The sequence below is a fragment of the Phaethon lepturus genome, unplaced genomic scaffold (genome assembly GCF_000687285.1).
Source record: "Phaethon lepturus isolate BGI_N335 unplaced genomic scaffold, ASM68728v1 scaffold422, whole genome shotgun sequence".
Classification (NCBI taxonomy): Eukaryota; Metazoa; Chordata; class Aves; order Phaethontiformes; family Phaethontidae; genus Phaethon; species Phaethon lepturus.
This window is the reverse complement of record NW_010525299.1, coordinates 104,957-127,970: the sequence shown is the minus strand read 5'-3', so window position 1 is coordinate 127,970 and position 23,014 is coordinate 104,957. Positions and strand designations below refer to the sequence as shown.

Here is a 23,014-nt window from a genome sequence, read left to right as displayed (position 1 = left end):
GTAGTTCAAAAGTAGTCCTTTGCTAAATTAGCCGGAAGAAATACTATTTAAAGTATATAATATTTTAAAGTCTTTATTAGTGTGAGTGTTTGCAAGTGCCCTGAGCATAATACGGTTGCAGCTGGGTATAATTGCAGTCCATCTCAATGAAACAAATTCCTGTTTGGCAGCTGCATCCTCAAGTAATGGTATAATTTAGTCTAAGTTGTTCTGTACTTCCTTTTTCTGAAAACAAAAGGGGCTGGTGCAAAATAAAAATGTAACTAAATGTTCTTGAACTATTGTCTACCTTGATTTACACAGGAAGATCTGTTTTTGTAAATTTGACTAAACTGCTAGTTTCCTTCTTAGCTCTTCAAGAAGCTGTGTAGAGTATTGTTTTCTGAAATTTGGTGTCTATATATTAGAGAGACTGCTTAAAAAGTGCACGCATTGAACTTCTTTTTCCTAGAGAAGAAGACAGAAGCATAATTAATCATTATTGTCTTGACTAATAGTTAATTTTATTGTTTCTTTCAGTCCACTCATTAGAAATGTGCTTGCATTGTGGACAAGATGCACAAACTCTTGGTCAGACTTGATTTCACGATTGCAGTAAGCTGAAGTAACAATCTGTTGTACAGGTGTGAGCAGAGAGAACGGGGAGAGGGAGGGATATTAACATCTTATGTTGGATCTGAAGGGTAAGAAACCTGTGCCTGAAGTTGTGCCTTCTTAAAAATATTAGCGATAAAAGAGGATATTTGAGCTGCTCCATAACTTCACATGCTTTCTGCAGATTAAGGTGACTTTCTTTTCTATTAGAGAATAGATAAAAATTGATGTCAAGTTAAATTTAGGATGTCAGTTATATTGGAGTGAGATAATTAACTGTCCAAAGAAGTGGAGCAGAGTTGAGAATTGAATGAAGGTGGTGGCTTAGTTTTCACAGCTGTCTGGTTGCTGCGGACAGGGAGTCTAAAATAGGGATGTGCTTCTCTGTGGAGTTGAATTTTCTCTCAGATATATTTTTGCTTGGTAAATACAGCCATTGAGGCTTGTGCACTTGGAGGTTGCAACTCATTAGTGTTGAAAAGAAACGAAGGGAAAACCAAAATACCCCACTCAAAACCTGGAGAAAACTGCTTGTCATAGTTCACTTTTGTCATGAGGAATTTGGTATACAGTCGTATGCTAATACTGCTGCATGGGGGAGCTAGGTTAGTCAAACCTTCAAAATTACCAAAAATGTCAACTAGGTTGCATACAAAATTGCTTTGTACTGCACTAAAGAATTGTACAGAAATGATCCCAATAAAAATTGCTGCCTCTTATTTTCAGTACGTACACTGAACAGTGTCTGTAAGTAACAATATAGTAAATTGTGTTACAAAGGCAAAGCTGAAGCACGACTTGAGTTTATGTTGCGGTTAAGGACAGGGATGGAAGTTACTGACTCCTGAGCACTCTGTAGCATTGAATCATGAGGCCAAAAGATGCTTCTGAAAACTGTTCACAAGGCAGGGAAGACACACACCCCTTGCCCAGTGATTTGTACTGTCAGCAGAAAGAAAATCCTATGGAAGCCAAAGGCAGTGAGTGATGGCTGGGTGGTCTTCGTGGCTGGAGAGCTAAGGTTTTGTCAAATGACTTCACTCAAGATGTGTGAAGATTTTGTTCTGTTGTCTTCTTGGTGTTTTTTTGGAGGGTGATCAGTGATGGACATCTGCAATGCTGGAGGGTTCTGAGGAGACAGGAATGAGGTGAGAGCACTAACATCGTGCAAGACAGAAGTAAGAACTGGCTCAAGCAAGGAAAGAGCTGAGGGAGACTGGTGGTTTACTTGAAGAGTTAAGTACTTAGAAGTTGCAGGTATAAAGACTTTTAAAATTTACTTTATTTTTGACTTAGTATCTTCGTAGAGTATATAAGATTTTTACTGTGAAGACAATTTGATGTTACGGTAAATTTTTAACTTATCACTAAGATTAAAAGGTGTATCTCCACCCTACCCCCAGAAAAGAGCAGCATATCTGCTTGGGGCATTGGTCCTGGAGAATGTACTTGGTTAGTGGCTTACCTAAGTGATGAAGTGATGCTAATGTTAAAAAAAAAAAAAAAGTAACACTTACAGTTTTATACTTGTAAAGAGGCTGGGTTGTCGGTAAGTGGCTAAAATTTACAATAAAAATATTTCAAAATATTGAAGCTGGGATTTTAAGTGTTACAAAGATGGACTGTTTTACATGGGCATTTAGAAATGCACATTCCCTTTTGTGTTTGACTGGTAACCTTAAGGCTTTAAAATGGATCCACCTTCCCCCCCCCACCCCGCAGAGGAATACAACATGCTTAGGGGCTGGCCTTTGTCTGTCATCCATTCCCACCATAACAGATTTAGCAAACTGCAGCTGAGAAGTTCGAGTAGTTTGTACTTTCTGCTGCTTGTGCTGGGGAAAAAGCTATTGTTTTCACTGGATCACTGGCATGTTGATTATTTTGATGCCAAAAAGCATACGTTTTTGCTGCTGTTTATACTTTCAATCAAAGCATGCAGGCAAGAACAAACAGAAATCCTAAAAAAGAGCTTATTATAGAGTCTCCGCAGCAGTGCAAGGATGCAGGTCCTTGTGAAGTAGAAGTGGAGAGTCCTGTGGTAGTGCTGGTAAGAATTGTTTAAACAAGCTGTCTCTTGCCTTTAATAATTCCAGTTCTGTCTGCCAGTGAAAAACTGCTTAATCTGATGCTAATGAGAAGTTCCAGCATTCTTACTTGCGAAGAAGGTGTGTTTAAGATTTGAGTTTGATTCTTTGTGTGTTGTCTGCCTTTTTAAATATTTTTTGCTGTTCTGGTTTACCAAATTTTTGCTTCTCTCTGAGTGTGTCTTTCGAGTTTGTTTTTCATAATAGATGTTTTTCAGTGTCTGTTGTATCTAGCATAGTTGTATAGCTCTTTGAACCTAGCATGAAAACTATTTATGCTTTAAAATCTGTTCTAGCGCCTGTATTTTTTAACTGCTTTAGCTCCTGTATTTTTTAACTGCCCAGCATCTCTTTCAGTTAAAATATATTTGAACTCTCTAAAGACTGTATGGAATGGTTAAATTTTACTTAATGTTCTAAGAACTGTCTAAATAGTTCAGGTGTACTTCTGTTAAAGGATCTATTTTTCAATGCCTTCAATGCACATTATTTAGGAATTTAAGGTTTTAAAGTAGCTTCCAGTGAGGAAAAAGGGAATATTTCTGTATGTGAGGGAGGTGATCAAATAAGAGCATTTTTTTTATAAGGCTACACACTTAGTTCTGATGGAATTTTAATAGTACAGCAAGAGAACATAATGAGCAAGCTGTAATGAATCCACCACCACTCTCTCCAGCTAGGACAATAAACATGTTCAAATAACAGAGGAGGATTGTTAAACTAATAACTTATATAAAGAAGTACTTTGAAAGTTCTTACTAAAATTCCAATTTTACTTAGTAATATCTCATACTTAATTGCTGAATTAAAGGATGATAGTCTGCTCTTTATCTTGCTGTCGTTGAAGTTAGTGGGAGCTGTGATCCACAAATTATGGTGTCCCCCTCCTTATCTGAGCTCAATGCTATGCATTTAAGAATTGAACTAAAACATTTTGGCTATCTATATTTAGTAATATGCATCCTTAAATTTATGGGATTGTTACTGTATATAGTTGAAAGCTTACATGTGTGTTAGTAAGACAAATTTTTATTTCCTTTACACTGTTTTCTTTAGTTTCATTCTATTCATAGCAGTTGTTAGTAAAACTTTTTTTTTTTCTATGGGTGTGTTCTGATTTCGGGTCCAGATTTTCATCAGTACAATATGAGCTAATCTTGTGTGTGCTTTCCTGCCTTCGGAATGTTTAACTTTATTTAGAACTGTTTTTATTCCCTCATGAATACTCAGAGAGGATATTAGTGTTTCAGCAGACACTCAGAGTACTGCAGTTGATCAGCAAACGTAGGTACTTACTTAAAAACAAACAAACAAACAAACAAAACCCCAAAAAACAGTACTGTGTTTACTTATAACCATTTATGAAATACATCTGTATAATTTTTCAGGTACTACTTAATTTAATGTTCATGGATTAATATACCTCCAGTGTTTGTGCTCCCTTTTTTCATCTTCAGATGAAGTGGGTGTGTTCAAAACAAAGGTCAATATTTCAAGGGAAGAGCATATAGGTTCCTCATAGATCACATAAAAAGTCTTCGCTGTCATTTCAGTTGCTATTTTGGTCTTAATCTGTTACATATATAGACAAGCGTATATATGACATATAATTATACATAGTATAATATCCCTTTTTGCTTCTGCTTTTGTCTAGTTCATTGAGGAAAACTAGATGAAATGGTGCAAGGACACTTTGCACCAAGTGTACTGCAAGGCACAAAGGAAATGCGCACATTCTCCACCAGTGTTCAGTTTTGGGCCCTTCACTACAACAAGGACATGGAGTTGCTGGACTGTGTCCAAAGAAGGGTCAATGAAGCTGGTGAGGGGTCTGGAGAACAAGTCTTACGAGGAGCAGCTGAGGGAACTGGGGTTGTTCAGTCTGGAGAAGAGGAGGCTCAGGGGAGACCTCATCACTCCCTACAACTACTTGAAAGGGGGTTGTGGTGTTGGTCTCTTCTCCCAAGTAACTAGCGATAGGAAGAGAGGAAATGGCCTCAAGTTGCCCCAGGGGAGGTTTAGATTGGATATTAGGAAAAATTTCTTTACGGAGAGAATGATCAAGCATTGGCACGGGCTGCCCAGGGAGGTGGTGGAGTCACCATCATTGGAAGTGTTCAAAAAACACGTGGAGCTTCAGGACATGGTTTAGTGGGCATGGTGGTGTTGGGTTGATGGTTGGACTTGATGATCTTAAAGGTCTTTTCCAACCTTAATGATTCTGTGATTTTGTGAAAAAGTAGGGTTCTATGTTTCATTTAACACCAACATTTGGGTGCATTTTTTTATTTCATTGTGTTGTGATGTTGCAGTAGACTTTTATTGCCACAGTGAAAGTAGATATTTTCTCACTGGTATAGAGTACAGTAAGGTAATAAGTAGGACTGATAATGTTGCTAGTTGGTACAGTAAAATGTAAACAGCAGAACTTCCTGTTTTCTGGATTAGAAACCTTAGAATTGTATTAGATAGCAATCCTCAAAAGCAATTGGAACAGGAGGCTTCTGGTTTACTCAAGTAAAACTTTTCATCGACTGTTGCCTAAAACATTCTTTGGTGTGTGGATATATTCCTTTTGTATGGGCAATTGTGATGTGATTTACCTAGCACTTGAATTTTTTGAGTATTCTTTATAAAGATGAGACAGAATCAACTGCAGAACTCAAGGAAGCAACAAGATTTTTGTGATACTAATTTAATTCTTTTAAATTTAGTTCACAGAGGGTGAGTTCCCTGTATAAGTACTCTAGTTCCCCTAGAGTATTGAGGGAACTGAGTATTTATAACTGTGAGCATCCTGTGTGATATTGAAAGAATATTTAATTGAGATCTGTGACTGAATTAACTCTTCCTGGATAAGTGGGTACGTTCACAAGAGGAATCATCTGCTGTTTTCAGTGCCAGCGTGTTAGTACGTGTGCGCTCTTGTTTTCCTGTGATTTGAAGTAGATAGTGACCTAATTTTGCTTTTGAGGTTAATGAGCAAGAAGAGCCCATGGAAAAAGCATTTAGATTTTCCAGATGGTGGCTCAAAAGCCTACTTGGGATGAACTTTTGTTGTGCTGGCTGTTGTAGAAATCACAAATTAGTAAATGTGCTGTCCAGTTGCGCTTTGATAGTCAGAAGTAGTAACAGCTTATCAAATCAGATGATGTTTCTGCGAAGTTGGAACTTCTCCAGGCCATGTTTCTGCTTGGAAACACGCTGGAAGTGTGCAGTGTGAGACATCTGAGCTCTTCCATCCCGCGGAGCACCGCCCAAGTCTGGTTCTAGCGTTAGAAGTTTCTGTGCTGATAAGAGAACTTCATAGGACATGGCAAGCTTACTTTGTGTCCGAAGGTAAAGCAAGTCACAGGGGAGGCTAGAAATTAAACTGGAACTGCATATTAGCAACCTGATGTAAATACTGGCAGTACAGAAGGCCTTATCAAAATGTTTGAGCTCTGAAAAGTGTTCTTGTGTTTTCCTTGACCATCAAGGAAATGCTTCTTATAAATAAAAGCACAATGCTTTGTAGTCTAGACTGTGCTCATTAAATTTTGGAAACCTCCACACTCTTCTGTTACAGCCCCCTGAAGTTGGGTGAACAATAGAGCAAGAGTTTTCAGGCTTTCAGGTTAAACTGGGAGGGAGGAGAGTTAATTATCATTTTTTAAAAAAACTCTGCAAAAAAGCTTGTATAACTGTCTATAATTTGGATGGCTCTGTGTCTCTAGCCCTGGTAAGCACTTCTGGTCTGTTTATGTAAGCATGAGAGCAGGTGACTTAATGCATTTCATTCTTTCAAGTTCTAGAGACTTAAAAGTTTTGAATTTGTCAATGAAAGCGTATTGTTGCTTAAATGTATACATAGCTGTAGTTTTTCACATAAACCTATAACACCTTATTCCCTGACACTGCCCCAAAGTTTACATCACGTAGTTACCATACCTAAGAAAGGGAATAGTGAGTAATGTAATATTTAAGAATAAGCTCTAGGATACGTATAATTTTTTGAATGGATTTTAAAGTTGATTAAAAAATAATCTAACCTGGGCAAATTATTTTGAGTTTGTTGTGGTTGTTGGACAATAAGATAAAGGGAGCTGTTACCCATGTTTAGTATTAAATAGTCTTATTATTTGTCCACAGTGGCTTGCTTCAGGCCAGTGTTGAGAAATACATAATACCATATATTTATCAATTCATATGCTGTGTTGCCTGCTAGTGCTTGTAACTCCATTCTACTCTTAATGGGGATTTGTTAATTTGCAGACGTATGTGCTAAATATGTTTTTATAAGGTAAATGATGTTTTGTAGCATCATGCTTACAATACCCAGTGTGCTTAACCTGACCATCCTTTGTTTTGTGAGAAGACAAAAGGAAGATAATGTTTATCTCAATTTAAACATACAAGAAAAAATGTACTGTATTTTTTTTCTGTAATATCTAATGTAGACAATCATTGAACTCCTAGCTTAAAATTCCTTTTATCTGAGGGCTTTTGACACTGCTTGTCCAAATATATAAACCATATTCTGGGAGATTAAAATGGTTACCATGTGGGTGTCATGACTGCTGTTTTGAAACGCTTCTTATTTCTGATAAGTTTCCATACCTATAATACACTGTCAAGAAACAAAGTGGTACGGCAGATACTTTGCTGTTTTATCTTCCTACAAATAAGGCATTGGGTGGCTCGAGTGCTGGACCCCGTGAATTAGGTTTTTCTCAGATTATGGAAATAAAAATGTTGTTTGTTGCAAATTAATAGGAAAAATTAAGCCTTGTTTGAAAGACTAACTTTTAGTCCCTGTAAACTTGAGTTTGCAGTTTTGACTGGGCTGAGTTCTCTCTGTGTCAGCTGGTTCATAAATCATATTCAACAATACTTTACCTACCCAGCATCTTTTCTTTCATATTACATGAAATAATAGACCGGAAATTTTTTTTTCCCTGAAGGAGAGCTTGAGAGAGAATCTGCTTCCTTGTGGTGTTGTAGGTTTGGGTAAATGCCAACATCAGTGTGCTGTTTATTGTTTTCTTTTTTCATATCTGGTTCAAACTGATAAAACATCCTCTTCCTTTTGAATCTGACAAATGACTAAGAAAGAAATGAGTAACACTTTGGAGAAACCTCCAGAAGCAAATTCTTCCTGAATTTTTACAGAAATTCTATTTCTGCAAATCAGGTACTTTACTGATTAAATAGGAAGATGGTGTGGTTCTCTGGTGCCGCTAACTACTTCTGTGTCCCATTGACTTAGTGGAGAGGTGTATACTCAGGACCTCAGCTCCAGAGAGCTTTAGATTCTTTAAAAGCTGCTGATGAGGGAGGATTCTTTTTTAGTCTTGTGTTTCCAGCATGTAAGCAAAGCTCATTGTCTTCTAAGGTTCTTTTTTTATTAATTTTATGGTTGTGGTGGCTGTAGGGTAGAGACACGCATTTGCAATGAATTGGATATGCATCTTTGGTTTTTGAATTAGCTGTGCTAGAGAAGTGATTTTTTTTGTGTGTTCGTGTCCATGAAATAATTTTAGTTATGTTGGTTTTAAGAATAATCCTTCTCTATTTTTGTTGGTAAAATGAGAGGAGCCAGATGTAGCTTTCTTCCAGTCTTCACCTACCACCTTCCCAAGGGAAATAACAGGAGGATGGGTGTAGCTCTTCAGCACCAGGGAGAAATGGATGAAAATGCTGACTATGTGCAGCACCACATAAAAATCCATTACCCATTTTAGGTGACAGCTTTCCCTTTCCACCACTTCGTGGAATTGGTGCTGTGATCTCTCTGCTTGCTAGTTCAGATAGTAGATGTCCTGCGATGTGAGCTTTCTGACAATATTGACCGTGTATATATTCATTCTTTCCTTTAAAAAGCTTCCCAAATTGCATTGTAAGTATATTAAAATGTGGCATGGATTATTTATTTTTTAAAGTACATTTTGGAAATTGTGAGCTGCACTGAAACAGAGTAGCAGAATTCAAAAATGCTTTTGCAACAGCTTTTTATAAGGACAGAGTTTCATATTCTGTTTCGTAACCTGAATCTCTCCTCCTAAAGGGATCCCATCAGCTCCCTTCTATTGGCACAAGATGGCACATGCAGCCATCTGATCAGCATTTCAGAGAGAGAATCTGGCTGAAAGCTTGCTGGTTGGGAAGAACCCTCTAAAGCCAGATCACCTCCTGATCTGGCTCAAAAGCTCTGGCTCAGTTGCTGGTACTAGTGTGAGAAGGCTCAGGAACGTGCCACAAGAGAGAGAGGGTCCTTCTGGTGTCAGCCCTCCTTTCAGTTAATTTAAGCCAATTGTGAAGCCAAATATTTAGCTAACGGAAGAGACTGATTGTATACAGAACTCAAATGGTCTTTCTCCCGCCTCATTTTTTAGACACAGTTTAATTTGGGGTATTTATTTTTGTTTCTCCTAAAGGTCAGTCATCCTGCATCGCACTCAAATCAACCTGTCACTGCAGCCCATTGCATATCATTTCTCATGACAAACTTTTCAGAAGGAATGGTAAAGGCCAACTCGACCAAATGGAGTGACTTGGCTGTAGTACTGTGGTAGTCGCTAAACCTTGCTTTAACATAAGAGTGTATTGCACAGGAGCTTAAGCTCAGTGATTGACAGATGGGCATCTTGCTTGCCTGGATAAGTAGAGAGACCTGTTACTTACATTGAAAGTGGGAGAAACATGAGCAAAGGGTGTCTTGCTTTCTGGATAAGTGTTCTCGTGTACTTCATTTACAGAGCAGTAAAGTTTGAAGGGCTCTTCGTACTCTTGTGTTATCCCTGTCTCGTGTAAGGAAGAAAATTTATACTGAATAGATATTGCCTTGGTGAAGAGTTGGAGAGGATAAGTGAAGTTACTGGAATTTCTCTGGAATCAGAACTGGTTATAACAATCTAGCACAGCGGAGCTGCTCAACCTGAAATTTTGTGAAGGGGTAATCTTGTAGAGCCTATATCTAGGAACGGTGACAAATAGTTGCGTGAAGAAGGTGTATCTGGCCTTCTGCCTACTAGGGAAGCTTGGAGCACACCATTTCAGTAGCTTGGGATTCGTTGCAGCAGTCTGAATGCTCAAAGGCAAACTTAACAAAGTTTTCTTGCAACCAAAATATTTTGTATAATTAGTACCTTAGAGAAAATGTAACCTTTTTTTATGTTGTGTTTAAGTGCTTCTCTTACACTTCTCTGAGCTTTGGCTACAGGTGGATGCATTGAGCATAAATTTAAGCCTTTTCTGATGGACACTGGTGTTAGTTCTTGGCTTTGTGATAAGCTGTGTTCATGAATGAGAGGAGAAGATGTAGCGGTAGCTGTAGTCCAAGTGCTAAGCTGTCAAAATATGTTGGGGTACAGTATACGGTGCACTGAACAGCTGTTCTCCATCTCCTCTGAGGTGAAAGATGGCAAGCTTGACATTACCATTTTCCACTGTGGCTCCTAGCTGTATTGGTCTGTGCTGAGCATGTTGTTATATAGCTTATGACCTTTTGGTAAATCCTTCCATTGTGATTGTAAATGGTAACTGTTTTTGTTGACAAAGCTACATTTCGTTCATCATTTTTGGGAGATTTATTTTCCAGATTTTGCTTTTTTTGGCCTTTTCAGCTGTTCCACTCTATTATGTTCTTGCTTTTTTTTTAACGGTAAAACTGCCATGTGGTAGAAAAGAGAGAATCTCAAGTAACTTTTGAATAGCCTGTGAACTAAGCCTGAGAACTTTGGTAGCTTTCTCTGACTAAAGCTCTCCTAATTCCTTGTACAAAATTTTTTTTTCGTTCACTTTTGGATGAAGAAAACAGCTGTAAGGTTTCTCAGGAATATTATTAATACACTAATGATTAATAGCAGTTACTGCTAGACAATAAAGATACTTCTGTGTAGTACAGCTGGAATTTGAAAGGTTATTAATATGTTATGCAAAAAATATGTATCTCATCTTGTCTGATTACCTATAATGATGGTATAAACTGGCCTTGCTGCTGTTGTTATGTTTAATATGCCTTACCTTGAAACTAATACCACTGATCTTACAAAAGTATCAACTGGAAAGTCTCTTGTAATTTCCACTTGTAAAAAAAATGGTAATTTTATGTCTGATACTGTGATGCACAATTTTAGCTGCAGAAAGTGCAAGCTAGATTATAACTCCAGTTTTGCATTAGCTTGCACACTCCGAGGCAGTGCCTTATTGAGAGCTCTCTCTAAACCTGCTTTGCCATCTGACCACTTAACAGAATGCTTGGCAGGGCGAAGGTTTTTCTATCTGATTGTACACAGTCAGCTGTAATGCCTTGACAACCGTATAGGGTTTACATGTTGAATCAATGCATAGTAACTGAAGAAAGGTACTCATACAATTTAGAGGAGGTAAATGGCCTATGGGAATTTTGAAAAAAATATAGAGAAGGAGGAATGTCAATTAGCCTACTCCTACTGCAAGTTACTACTGAATTAAAACAAAGCTCAGTCTTAGCTTTGAATTGAGATTGTTTTAATCCCTGATAAACCCACATCAGACCTTTCTCGGCAGTATCAAGCGAAGGTAACCACCAACATAAGAAGCTAGTAATATCTTCGTAATTTTTTTGCAGTGAAAATACATACATGATTGTTCCTATAAGCTCTGACTTAGTGTGATTTGTGAAATAGTTGTGTGTGTTCCTTCTGAGGCAAATAGCATGCTGGTGTGTAATTATCAGTTGCAGTTATCCATATGGTATAATGTGACATGAAGCCTGCATTTTGAGTACTGTAAGTTTTCAATGTAGGTGAAATCTCATTCTGCTAACTTTTTAAAGAGTAACTTCTTAAAGTGAGTCAACAGCTGTAATTTTTCCTTAATATACCTGAATTTATTTTCCTTTTATTTTTTCCCCTAGGCAAAACCAAAGCTCATAGAACCAATAGACTATGAAAATGTCATCGTTCAGAGGAAAACGCAGATTTTGAATGATGGTTTACGTGAGATGCTACTGTTCCCTTATGATGACTTCCAGGTAATTTGATGTTCCCCCCTCAGCCTTTTGTTTTTTTTTAAATAAGACAGATTTTAGCAGTAGTAGTCATGAGACGGTAACTTCCCATCTCTTTGGTGTGTAACTATCTTTCGATTAAAAAAAAAATAAAATCTTTGCCATGAGTCTCTTTATACTGCTCCATTTATTCTGTCAGGTTACAGAAGAAATAGCACAATTTCTTCATCTGTTCAGATTATAAGGTCTACTTCTGCAACGTGGCAATTTTACTGCCTTTTGAAGTAGGTGATCAGTCACTTTAGATATTTCACCCCCCATTTCTGACATCATGTGGTGTTTGTTCAAAAAAAGCATCTGCTTTTTGTCATGCTTTAATTCTTAAATTGATGATTCCTCCTGCCCCTTCTTAACAGTGAAGGGCATGAACCTGTTCAAATCAAAGCTGTTAGTCTCAGTTATGTGTTACCAGCCAAAATTGGGTTTCGGCAAAATACCCTCTTGCATAACAGGGCTCTGACTTGATTAAGCCAGACTTAACCAAGATTTGTGATAATCTTGATATATTTCTATAAAATAACTGTGTTTATCTAAATAAATAGTTTGTTTCAGTACACTTTTTTGAATCATGTTATAGATCCAGTTAGGGTAACCATTTGTTGTAAATAGTGAGGAAAGTCTCTCCCACCCATGCCATACTTGCAGTCGAAATGTCTGCACACTTTTCAAATATAGGTAGACATCTGAACTGTCTGTAAATTAGCTACTTCTAGGGACTGTATCATAGTTGAATACCTTAGGTTTTTACAGAACAATTCTATCTGAAAGGCTGAGCACCTTATTCAGCCAAGTAATTGAAGCTAAGTTTATATTTATGATGGGGAAAGTTGGTGATGAGTTTGTGTGTCTCTACAGAAGGGCATATAAAGTCCCATAAATTACACGTGGTGTTTTTCATTAATTCTCTCTGGCCTATTAAAATATTTACCTGAGTGCACCTGGACACTGTTTTTAATATAGTCTGTATGTTTCATTTTCACTGATTCTTACATGAATAACTCTACTTGTAGCCTTCCCACTCCGAGCTAAAAATTTTGGTTTTAGCAAGCTACAGATATTAGAGAGTAGTTTGGGCTTCAGGTGTTTTCAGACACATGTGAAAGTTTTAAGGACTGCAAGTAAGACTTCCTACGAAAGGCAGTTGTACTGTTTATGAACGTTATCTAATGATGCTAGCGTTCAAATGCTAGATCACTCATGACCATGCCTTACACCAGGTACTGGCTTTGGGACTGAAGAGTGAGTAGATTATACTGCCCAGATGCCCTCCTACAGTGTGGCTCTTCAGTATCGCAGATCAGTTGCAGAGGAATCAAGGATACTTCTGCTAAGCATACTCTTACCTAATTGACTAGTTTATTTGCCAGGGGACATTCTGGTGAATAGCTCTGAATTATCAATTGAGAAGAAACAAACCTATCAAGAAAATCCTCAGGTGTTTTGTTTGAGCTGCCCATGGGATGTTGGAAGTGTTTAACTGCTGTTTCAAGTGGTCTCTTTGCAATTCTTAACCTCAGGCCTATATGACTGAAGCTAGTCTATTGCTCTCTGATCCTTTAAAGGGAATGGCTGAATTTTGTTCACAAGCTGTAATGCCTTTTTGTCATCCTTTGTTTGGATTCAATGGTCAGATTTTCATCAAGGCAGTCATTAAAGTGTGTGTTACATCAGAGGTTTTCCTTTGGGTAGTCACAATTTTGGAATATAGTCAGATTTCCTGTTTCTTTATACCTCAGCAGTATAATACCTGAATACATTTTCTGTATTTCCCCTATATAGTCTTTGGCAGAGTCTCATTTTATACTTGATTTATATGAAGACTGGTTTGTACTATCGAACTTTATTATGATGCCAGCAAACTTTTTTTTCCTTCTAAGTTTTGCTGGCACAAATTTACTCAAAATATTTTTATTGTATACATAGCTCAAGGTGGTATTGGAGGGTCATCTAGCAACAACTCAATGTGTTTAAATCTGTCATTCAGTGTATTAGGAAAACATTACCGAGTAAGAGAACAGAAATCCCTTATATGCTTAGTATTTTTTTTTTTTCAGGTTAAACCTTTTAACCCTGTGCAGTTTTGCATAATCATATTTACAGTTTGGAAACCATTAGTCTTGATATGGTTGCCAATATAATTTGAATAATTTAAAAAATGGCATATTTTCTGTATTTCCCATTCTGCTTCACTTATTGTTTTAATTCTTTTTTCCTAATTTGTTGCGGTCACATGATGCGTGGGCAGCTCTTGGTAACCTTTGGCTCAAATGTTTGATACTGCCCTCCTATCCCTCAAGGTGACTTTAAAATAGTGAACTAGAGTATTTTGAACTACCTGTATACATACTTAGAACAGTTTATAGGTGGAAACTCCTACCATTGTCTAAAAACCTGTTCAAGCCATTTCCTCTTAGAGCATTCAGGTTTTATTTTTACAAAGTTTTTCCTCATGCTTAGGTTAAACTGATTACCATCTGAAAAACACTTGCCCAAAAAGGAAGCCAAGCCCTGTTAATTTATAAAGACATTAAGAGTAAGGCTATTTTGTTATCAGCATGGCCCTAAAACTAGTATTTAAAATGGCACAGAAAATACTTACTTTTCAACACTAGATATCACTTCTACAATTTTCGGTAGATTACAGGAGAAGCTATGTAGTTTCAAACAGGCAGGTTGATACCACTATTGAATTTGTGCTGAAGTTGAAATTACTTTGGGAGGAATTGGAGATGAATGTTTGTGCTTAATTTGGATTTTGTATAAATTTTTTTTTTTTTCAGATAATGCTGTAGATAACTGAAATGTAATTTAATAGGTGTGTTTTTCATATAATTAGTAACAATACTTGCAGGGATTCTGTGGCAAGATTTTTGTAACAAATGTTTTAATGTCTTGCTCTGTAGTCTGGGCAGTGCCATGTTGACTTTGTAACTCTTACCATCTCAGAGAAGCTAGATATTAAAGGAAAACTAATTGTTAGTCTGTATTGGAAAAGAAAGCTTGCACAGCAGCTGACTTCTCTGGACCAGGTATAGCTTGCTTTCCTTTCTTTCTCCCGATGAAAGTTACTTGCCTCCTGGTGAGGGAAAGGAAAAAACCCAGTAAGTCACCTTTTTCTGTTCAGCTGTGACTGGTCTCCAGACATGCTGCCAGAAGTAGCTCTAAGCTCAAACCACTACTCTTTCTTACGGCGCCTATTTCTTACTGATTCCCATCTTGCCCTTGCTGTGAAAGAAGGAATATGTTGATAACCTTTGAATGAAAGCAAATTCTCATTAATTGGCTATTCTGAAACAGTGTATTTGGAGGATGTTTTCTGCTGAGCTTCTGTCTTAGTTACGGTTATATAACTGAGTGTTGCCATAATGTGTCATCTTTCATTTAATTGCAAGTTTCATTAATTGTTTTTGTTGTTTATCAGACAGCATTATTGAAACGGCAGAGTCGATACATTCATTCAACAGTTCCTGAAAATGCAGAGAAGGAAGCTCAAAGCTTGTTTGTAACTGAGGTAATATTGGAATGCGTGTGGCTGTGTGTGATAGCAATATTAGACCGGAATTGTTTTTCTTCTGCCACATTTACCATTTAAAAAACAGGAAAAAAAGCCCTGTAAAAATTATTAATTCTTTATTGTCATTTATTTGTCAATGATTTAAAGGGAAAATTTCTAGGAAAACCTAATATTTTTTTCCATTGGTGGCTGGAAAAGAAGGATTGCAGGATAGCTTTGCATTATTTTGTTGGTGTCATTGGCTTTTGCAGCTGCTTCTCCCCCACCTGTATGCTTTTGGCTTTCCCAGATGAACATGGGTGGTTTCCATACATAATACTGGGAGCAGTAATAAATCTGAATGCATCAATGTGACTTGTTCCTAATAAAGTGTTTCACACCAGTCATCCTTAATTTGTTCATAATAATTGTGTACAGTTTTCTGGAACAGAGGTATGCATAAACTGTAACACTTGTAGTGGTCAGAATTCATTGTGACTGCTCAGTTTGGATGCTATATGTAGAAGAAACATCCTCAGACCTAAAGTTTCTCATAACTACTTGCTTACGTTGGCATTCCCTGGTTCTGACTGTGATGTTGTGTTTCATTCAGTGTCTTGTTTAAGCCTTTTGGGAATTAAAAGTTTAAAATTTTTGTCTTTTTTATATTATCTACTGGTTTTCTACTGACATACTTTAAGCTGATATTTTAACATCTGAAACAAGTAAATGTCTATTGTAATTCCAAGAAAACTGAAGGAGCTCCAAATAGCTGAATCTACCTCAGAGTGTTTTCTCCACAGTGATACATATCTTTAATACCCAACCTAAACAGCTCTAAGATAAATTTGCAGAAGGTAGACAAGGAGGGAGGAGTATTATAGGTAATTAATGAAATTTAATGAGTTTCTGCAGAAAACAATTGCTTGGCAAGTATTAACTTTGTATTTTGAAATATAAAGAAAATATTTTTGACTTACTAGATGCTATGTTTGTGTACATGTCAGTCTATTCATGTAACATACAAAATTTTGTACCTGGCAACAGATTTTTTCAGTTTTTCTGTTACTTTGGTCAAAGCCAAGATAAATCAGTAGTTCTACGTTGTAGCAATATGGGTGGAGTAAAATGGTATTTCCTGTGATCTAGTCCAGAATTTAATGACATAATTGCTTTTCAACAGCTGGAAGCATGTAGTTTAAACTTAAATATTAATTGAATTGCACTAGAAGTATAAATTTAAAGGGAATATGTTTTTAGTTTCTCCCTATCTGTACGTGTGAAATTGAATATTCTATTTTAATAATGTGTCTGTATTTTAATGCTGAGTTTTCTAAAGGCTCAGTCATGTTTTCAGCTGCAGCGAAATGCTGCTTTAACTTTTCAGACAACTGAAGATGGTTAGTCCAGATGCTGATTATAAGATACACATCTAGCAGATGATAACGTCCTATTGAAACATATCACTTGTTGCAAAAAGCTGTATTGCACTAGATGGTGTTGCAAAGGAAGGGTAGCGTACAGAGTTTTCATAGAACGACATGTAACCATAGCAGTTCATAAACAACTATATCTTAAGAGGTTTTTCTGTATGTGTGGTTAGGGAATGTTGTTAATTCTCTTCCATTTAACACTGGTATTTGATTTTCATTAAAACAGTGCATCAAAACCTACAATTCAGACTGGCATGTTGTTAACTATAGATATGAAGATTACTCAGGAGAGTTTCGACAGCTTCCAAAGTAAGTATGTTATCTAGTGGTATAAAACAGATTTTTAATTTGTGAAGAAACTCTAACTGTATTTAATATAAATGTACTTATTACCGAAATGTATTAATACATGTAATATGTAACTTGAAATGTGCTATATCAATATTTAATAGTCAGTAGAGATGATAAAAATTTCTTGGATGGAATTTATATTGATGAACTTGAAGGTATAAAATCTTGTTAAGCCATTTTCTGGAAAGATACCGTAATAACGCTGCCTTATTAATAGGCAGGTCAAAACCAGAAATTGTGTTGTTGACAATGTGAATGTAAATATTGTATCTAAAACAGGCTAATGTTTAGATGAAACTAAAATGGTGATATCCTGTTTTTGTAGCTTCAAAGGCAGCTTTTGGAACTCACTTTAGGAGTTTAGGGAATAGAACCTAACCGAGATGGTTAGAGCAAGTGTTTGAACTAGTGCAGGTTTTCACAGAATGATTCAAAGTAAAAGCCTAATTCACATCTATTGCAGACTTTCTAAACCATCTGCTAGAGAAACCTTTTCCAACTTTTTCAATATCTGAGAGTGGCTAAATACTCTGAGTCCCAGAACTCTGGAAGATCTGTGTCTTCCCTACCTATTCTCCTGCATCTATCAGTTGAGAAATATCTTTCTTTTCCTGTGAGAAGTTCTGAAATACTCACAGGTTTTGTAAGTGTCAGTACCTGGTTTTTACTTGCCCTGAACAGAAACCACAGTAGTCAATAGGAATTTAAATAAACACATTGTCCTAAAAGGAGGCAATGGTTACAGGTATATGAATTCTTACTCCTAAGATGTTAGGAGTGCAGTGAATGAGAAGGCATTTGGTTTTCTCCGGTTATGCGTAAGGACAGTGACAAGCAGAACAAAAGAAAGACTGCGGCCAGATACAAAAATTAGGAAAATTGCTGGCTAAGAAATAAGTTTTATGAAAAATACACGTTTTTTCTCAGCTATTCTTTTGCTTTTTCCTATTCAGTTAGGAAAATAACATCTTAATTTTTGCAACTATGAAATATGTGACTAATCACAAAATTTCTAGTATTTTAGAAGCTTTTTCTTTCATAGTAAAGGAACAAAATCGGAGAAGCTTCCAGTTCATTTATATGAAGTGGATGAAGAAGCAGATAAAGATGAGGTGAGATAATAGTAATTCCTTACTTTATTGATTTCAATAAAGAATGTTGGGTGAGGAGAGGTTACAAGTTGGGTTAAGTGTTGAAGTCAGTAAAATGAAAACAGATATTAGGTTGTACAGCCTGATTGGGAAAAAAATGTAGTTATTTTACCTGTCTCCTTTCAAATAGCCTTGTACTCCTGAGAGCTGTCATCAGAGTAGAACAAGTTTTGACAAATGGTGAAATTGAAGTTTTAATACTTGGTGATGTATAATCCTTCAGCTTTCGTACAATCTGTCTTATTTTATACTGTTTGTGTATAGATAGGCATATAGAGAAATATATCATGCAGTTTAATCATGAAGTTGAGTAAAATTGTAGGTGAATCTGTTCCAACATCAGAATACACAGACTTAAGCATGCATGGCAGTGTGTGTTAAAATTAGTTTGTCACAAATTTGAGTATAGGATAAGAACTGGAGATCCGTCATAGAAACAAAAACTGAAAAAATTGGCTGAAACTCTAGAGTATTTTATTTTTTGTCATTGGCTTAGAGAAACCAGAGATATCTATAGCCTCAAGCGATTTTCAAGTATCAAAGACTTTTTTTCAGTAACTGCTTCTGTTATTTGTGTGAGTTATTTAATTCTTACCACACCCTGTTTCAAAACACAGCGTTTAAATGCCAGTGTTTTCTTTTCTTACAAGTACTTGATCTCTTGCATCTCAGAAAAGAATTAAAATAAAATAAAAATATTTTTTTTGTGGTTTTTACCCTTTGACAATTACTTTGCTTCTAAATTCCTTGTATTCAGAACAGCTGCATGCAAAATAAAAGTAGTTTGTTACAAGTTTTCCTGGATAAAATGTGAAAAGATAGTCCAGGGAGTGCATCTGAATAGGTAGATTCCTGAACAGATAGTCTCAGGATGCTGTTTCTCTCGTGCTGCTGTTAATCTGCACTGTGATATTTGGACAAATAACTTCATGCATCTGTGTCCAAATCTTCCTATTGTAAGGTGGGAATAATTATGTTTTCTATTATACAAAATTTAAAAAGATTTGTCATTATTTACTTTGATATATTTCTGACAACTGAAGTGTTTTAGAAAACAGTAAGTTAAACATGGAAAAAAAAAAGGATATATAATTGGCTGTGGTTGTTACTAGGAAAACCACTTATGGCTGGAGTCAGTTAAACACTGAAAAACTATATCTTGGCTATTATCAAGTGGTATGTTTTTTACTAGGAAGTATAAGTGGGGAGGACTTCCTGTTTCCTCTGCCCAGTTTCCTCTTAGAGCAGGCAGGAACATCATAGCCCTTTCAGAGGTAGAGTCACTGGAGAAGAGGTCTGTTACTCTTTGTTGAGGAACTGGAAATATAAACATGAGAAAAAAGCATGCTAGGAAGAAAAGGGAGTTTAATGGGAATAGGGTGGAGGGGACCATAAATTCTTTCCTCAAGGGAAGAATCAATGTAAGAGGTTTTTCTTTCAAACATTAACGTCTTTGTATGCCAAAAAGCATATATGCAAATCTTAGATTAGAAGTTGTTTGGTCTTCTTTTTGTTTCGCTTTTGTTTGTGGTTTCTTTTAAGAAAGCTGATTTATTAAGAGAATGATAGAAAACAAAAAGCTGCAAGTGACTAAAAATTGGAGGAAAACCAGATAAAGATTAGTTTAATCTCGCACCATTAAAAAGGAGAGAATTACTTTTTCAAGACCAGTTTGGTCTATCAGACCATCAGGTTGGTGTTTGTAAATGGAATTTTTAAATCAGCCTGGGATATGGGGTCGAGATAAGGAATTGTTTTTGTTGAAACAGTTGCTGTTGAAGTAAATTTTGGAGCTGAGTTTGTGGGAAAGATCATTTTAAAAAGTGAAGCACAGTGTGCAGCAGTAATAATAAAAGTGAGGAAATTAACTTACCAGTTGGAAACAGGAAGTATGTTTTCAGTGTAAAAGTAGCGTGTTAACAACTGGGTTCTGGGTTCCTTTGTATTAACAGGTGGTCAACTGGAAAGATTCAGTATTTTTTTGGCAGGAATTCTGCCTGACAGAAAGAATGGTGTAACTAGAGAAGTCCAAATGACAGTCAGTTTTATCGTTAGGAAACATCATGCGGTTCAACACAGTGGGGAAACAGTGCACTTCAGAGACTGGAATTGGAAAAAGAATCTGAATAGAGCTAAATCTTAATTTTTGTTAACAGGGGTAATGAAGGAATTCTTGTCGTGTCAGGTAATCCTGTGTAAGGTTTGTGAAATTACAGAAAAGCCTTGGTTGTTCTGTACCAAGTTTTGACAATAGCTCATCATCTACTCATCATTTTAGACTTGTAAGAGTGGTTTTAAACCAACCTTTCCTTGGGGATAACTCCCACCAGCGGAGGCAGAGAATCATAGTTGGAAATGCAGTGTTTTAAGCTGTTGTCTCTGTATCTTGACTGTTGTACAAGAAAAATTGGTTATCTAGGTAATAGAACAGGAGTGAGGACTAATGACTTGAAAATATGAAACAAGTAGACTGTATTGCTTGGACAGTGAGACTCATGGGGGCATATGAAAATTTACTGAGTATTTCTGCTCTATGCTTTTGGGGCATTATATCAGATGCTCTGATAGTTGGTGACCATGTCATCCTTACTGGACCTAATTTCCATAGTATCAAGCAAACTAGAATTTTTGAAGGAACAGATCAATGCATCTTTTGCCTTCTGTTTGCTGTTTTTTGAAGTTCTTGTGTGCATACGCCTATGAATATGCAAGCTAGACAGACTAAATAAGCTGTAAATAAATTAACCAGTAACTTTTTACAGAATGTTCCTTGATTTAGTTCCAGAAATAATTAATATTGTTCCAAAATTTGGTTTTAATGTTCAGTTGTTGAACTAATGACCCTGTGCCCCATATGTAATCACTTTTTGTTATATGTTCCAAAAGGAATTTGAAACAAGTAGTTGAGGCACTTGAGGAAGTTTTGTGGTTTTATTTTCAACTGGATACTCAGCTGATTTTGAATGTTTGGTTAATAAATTACCAGGAGAATTTATTCTCCATTTTCAAGATGGTTGAAAATCTTCCTACACATCTAATTCGTTGCTTTTGTTGTGTCAAAATGGGTTGCCTCAACCAGAAACCATGGTGAAGTCTGCTTGATATTGCTCTAAAAGATTACTTAAACTGGTGACTTAATATTTATTCTGTGGCAATTATATCTGTCATTTTGATCAGTTTTGATGGTAGAGTACTTCTTTTTGGTAGTTGTTAATATCCTTTGAGTTTTGATGTAGTTAGTAAGTTCCATCAACTGGCAGATGGAAGAGGAGGTATACAGGCAGTGGGTATGATGCATGCATTGGTTCTGCTGTTCGTGAACTTGCCATTCCTGCCAAGTTTGGTCTTGTTCTCTTTAGAAAGCTTTCATTCTGGTCTGTAAAAGGGCAGATCCAATTCAAGACTTAGAATTCTTAAGTAAGTAATGTCTTTGAAGTAATACATAGAAAGCAAAATGGTTTGAGAAATCTTAATTGAAGTTTTGGGTAAGCATGAGTTTATATTGTTCTTTTTTGGTAATAGAAATTGGTAAAAACTCTTGCACTGGAAGATTAGAATGTAGGAAAAAGCTTACAAAGGAGATTTTTTTTCTCTTTCCCCTGTTTCAGTGGGATTTATCTTGACTAATATTTAGCCATCTAGGAGTTGGATCATCCAGCTGGCCATAGAGAAGGCCTATATATGTGGCGGAGTTACCTATCAAAAGTTAGATAAGGTTAGTCTCAATACTGGTCTTTAAATAAAGTAATTGGAATTAGAAAGCTATAGAATTTCAGCAGGGACTCATAGTACGTTATTACTGTTACATTATGAGCATAGCTATTTCGGCTTTTAAAAATGACTTCTGAAATTTTTATTAAGTATAACAGTTTCAGACTGTGATGCAAAACTTTACTTTTTTTTTTTTCCCCCATCTCCCTTTCTTCATCTCCAGGATGCTGCATCTCTTGGGTCTCAAAAGGGTGGAATAACAAAGCAAGGATGGCTGTACAAAGGCAACATGAATAGTGCAATCAGTGTGACAATGAGAGTAAGTTTAAAAATGTCTCGTGTGGTAAAAACTGAACACCAATATTAAATTATCACTATGCCTTGGAGAAGTCAATTTGTATGTGGTTCACTTCTGAAAAAAAAAAAAAGTAGTATGGGAGGAAATAGGGAAGCTTGTATGTAATTTATAGCTGTGAAATCTTACTTTACTTTTATTCTACTTAAATCAGAAAAAATGCATTAAAAATCCAGTTTGTGGCCTAAGTCCAGTGTTTTAAATAATTTTCTGACTGGACTCTGGTGTCTTATGAGTAGAAAAGTGACTATGTAGTATGAGTTTTTATGTGTATTGCCTCTTTATTTAGAAACAAACAAGTTACTTTTACAGTTATCACAATAAACATCTATTATGTATAATATGGTAGAGTCCATTTTAAATACCTTTCAATGGGTCAAAAATACTTCCAAATAAAACAGTACAATCTTGCTGCAGGTTTTTAATTTTTTAAAAAGTTATTTATGTTTTGTTTTCTGAAGATATTGATTAGGTTATGTGTAAATAAAAGCTTTTTTCTATAACCTACTGTGTAAATAGTATGTATGGGTTTTGTGATAGGAAACTAATTAATACTAGTGTTGTAATTCTTTTTCTTTCCTCCTTTCTTTTCACTAGTCATTTAAAAGAAGATTTTTCCACTTAATCCAACTTGGTGATGGATCCTATAATCTCAATTTCTATAAGGATGAAAAAATATCAAAAGAACCTAAAGGATCAATATTTCTAGATTCATGCATGGGTGTGGTTCAGGTAACTATAGTTATTCTGCCTGTTCTTCAGTTAATTCTGTATTTGATAGCAAACGGATTTTTTTAAAATACAGAAA

At 36.1% G+C, this 23,014-nt stretch overlaps 1 protein-coding gene across 2 annotated transcripts in view; it reads left to right on the top strand.

Annotated features, from left to right (window-relative positions):
• The first annotated feature begins 2,530 nt into the window (after positions 1-2,530).
• DOCK9 (dedicator of cytokinesis 9) overlaps positions 2,531-23,014 on the top strand; it is a 100,565-nt gene continuing 80,081 nt past the window's right edge. For both annotated transcript variants that reach the window (XM_010282684.1, XM_010282683.1), the window contains exons 1-7: positions 2,531-2,644; positions 11,560-11,676; positions 15,134-15,223; positions 16,865-16,947; positions 18,032-18,101; positions 22,075-22,170; positions 22,804-22,938. In XM_010282684.1, the coding sequence (XP_010280986.1) occupies positions 2,531-2,644; positions 11,560-11,676; positions 15,134-15,223; positions 16,865-16,947; positions 18,032-18,101; positions 22,075-22,170; positions 22,804-22,938 (705 nt within the window). The remainder of the gene's footprint in view (positions 2,645-11,559; positions 11,677-15,133; positions 15,224-16,864; positions 16,948-18,031; positions 18,102-22,074; positions 22,171-22,803; positions 22,939-23,014) is intronic.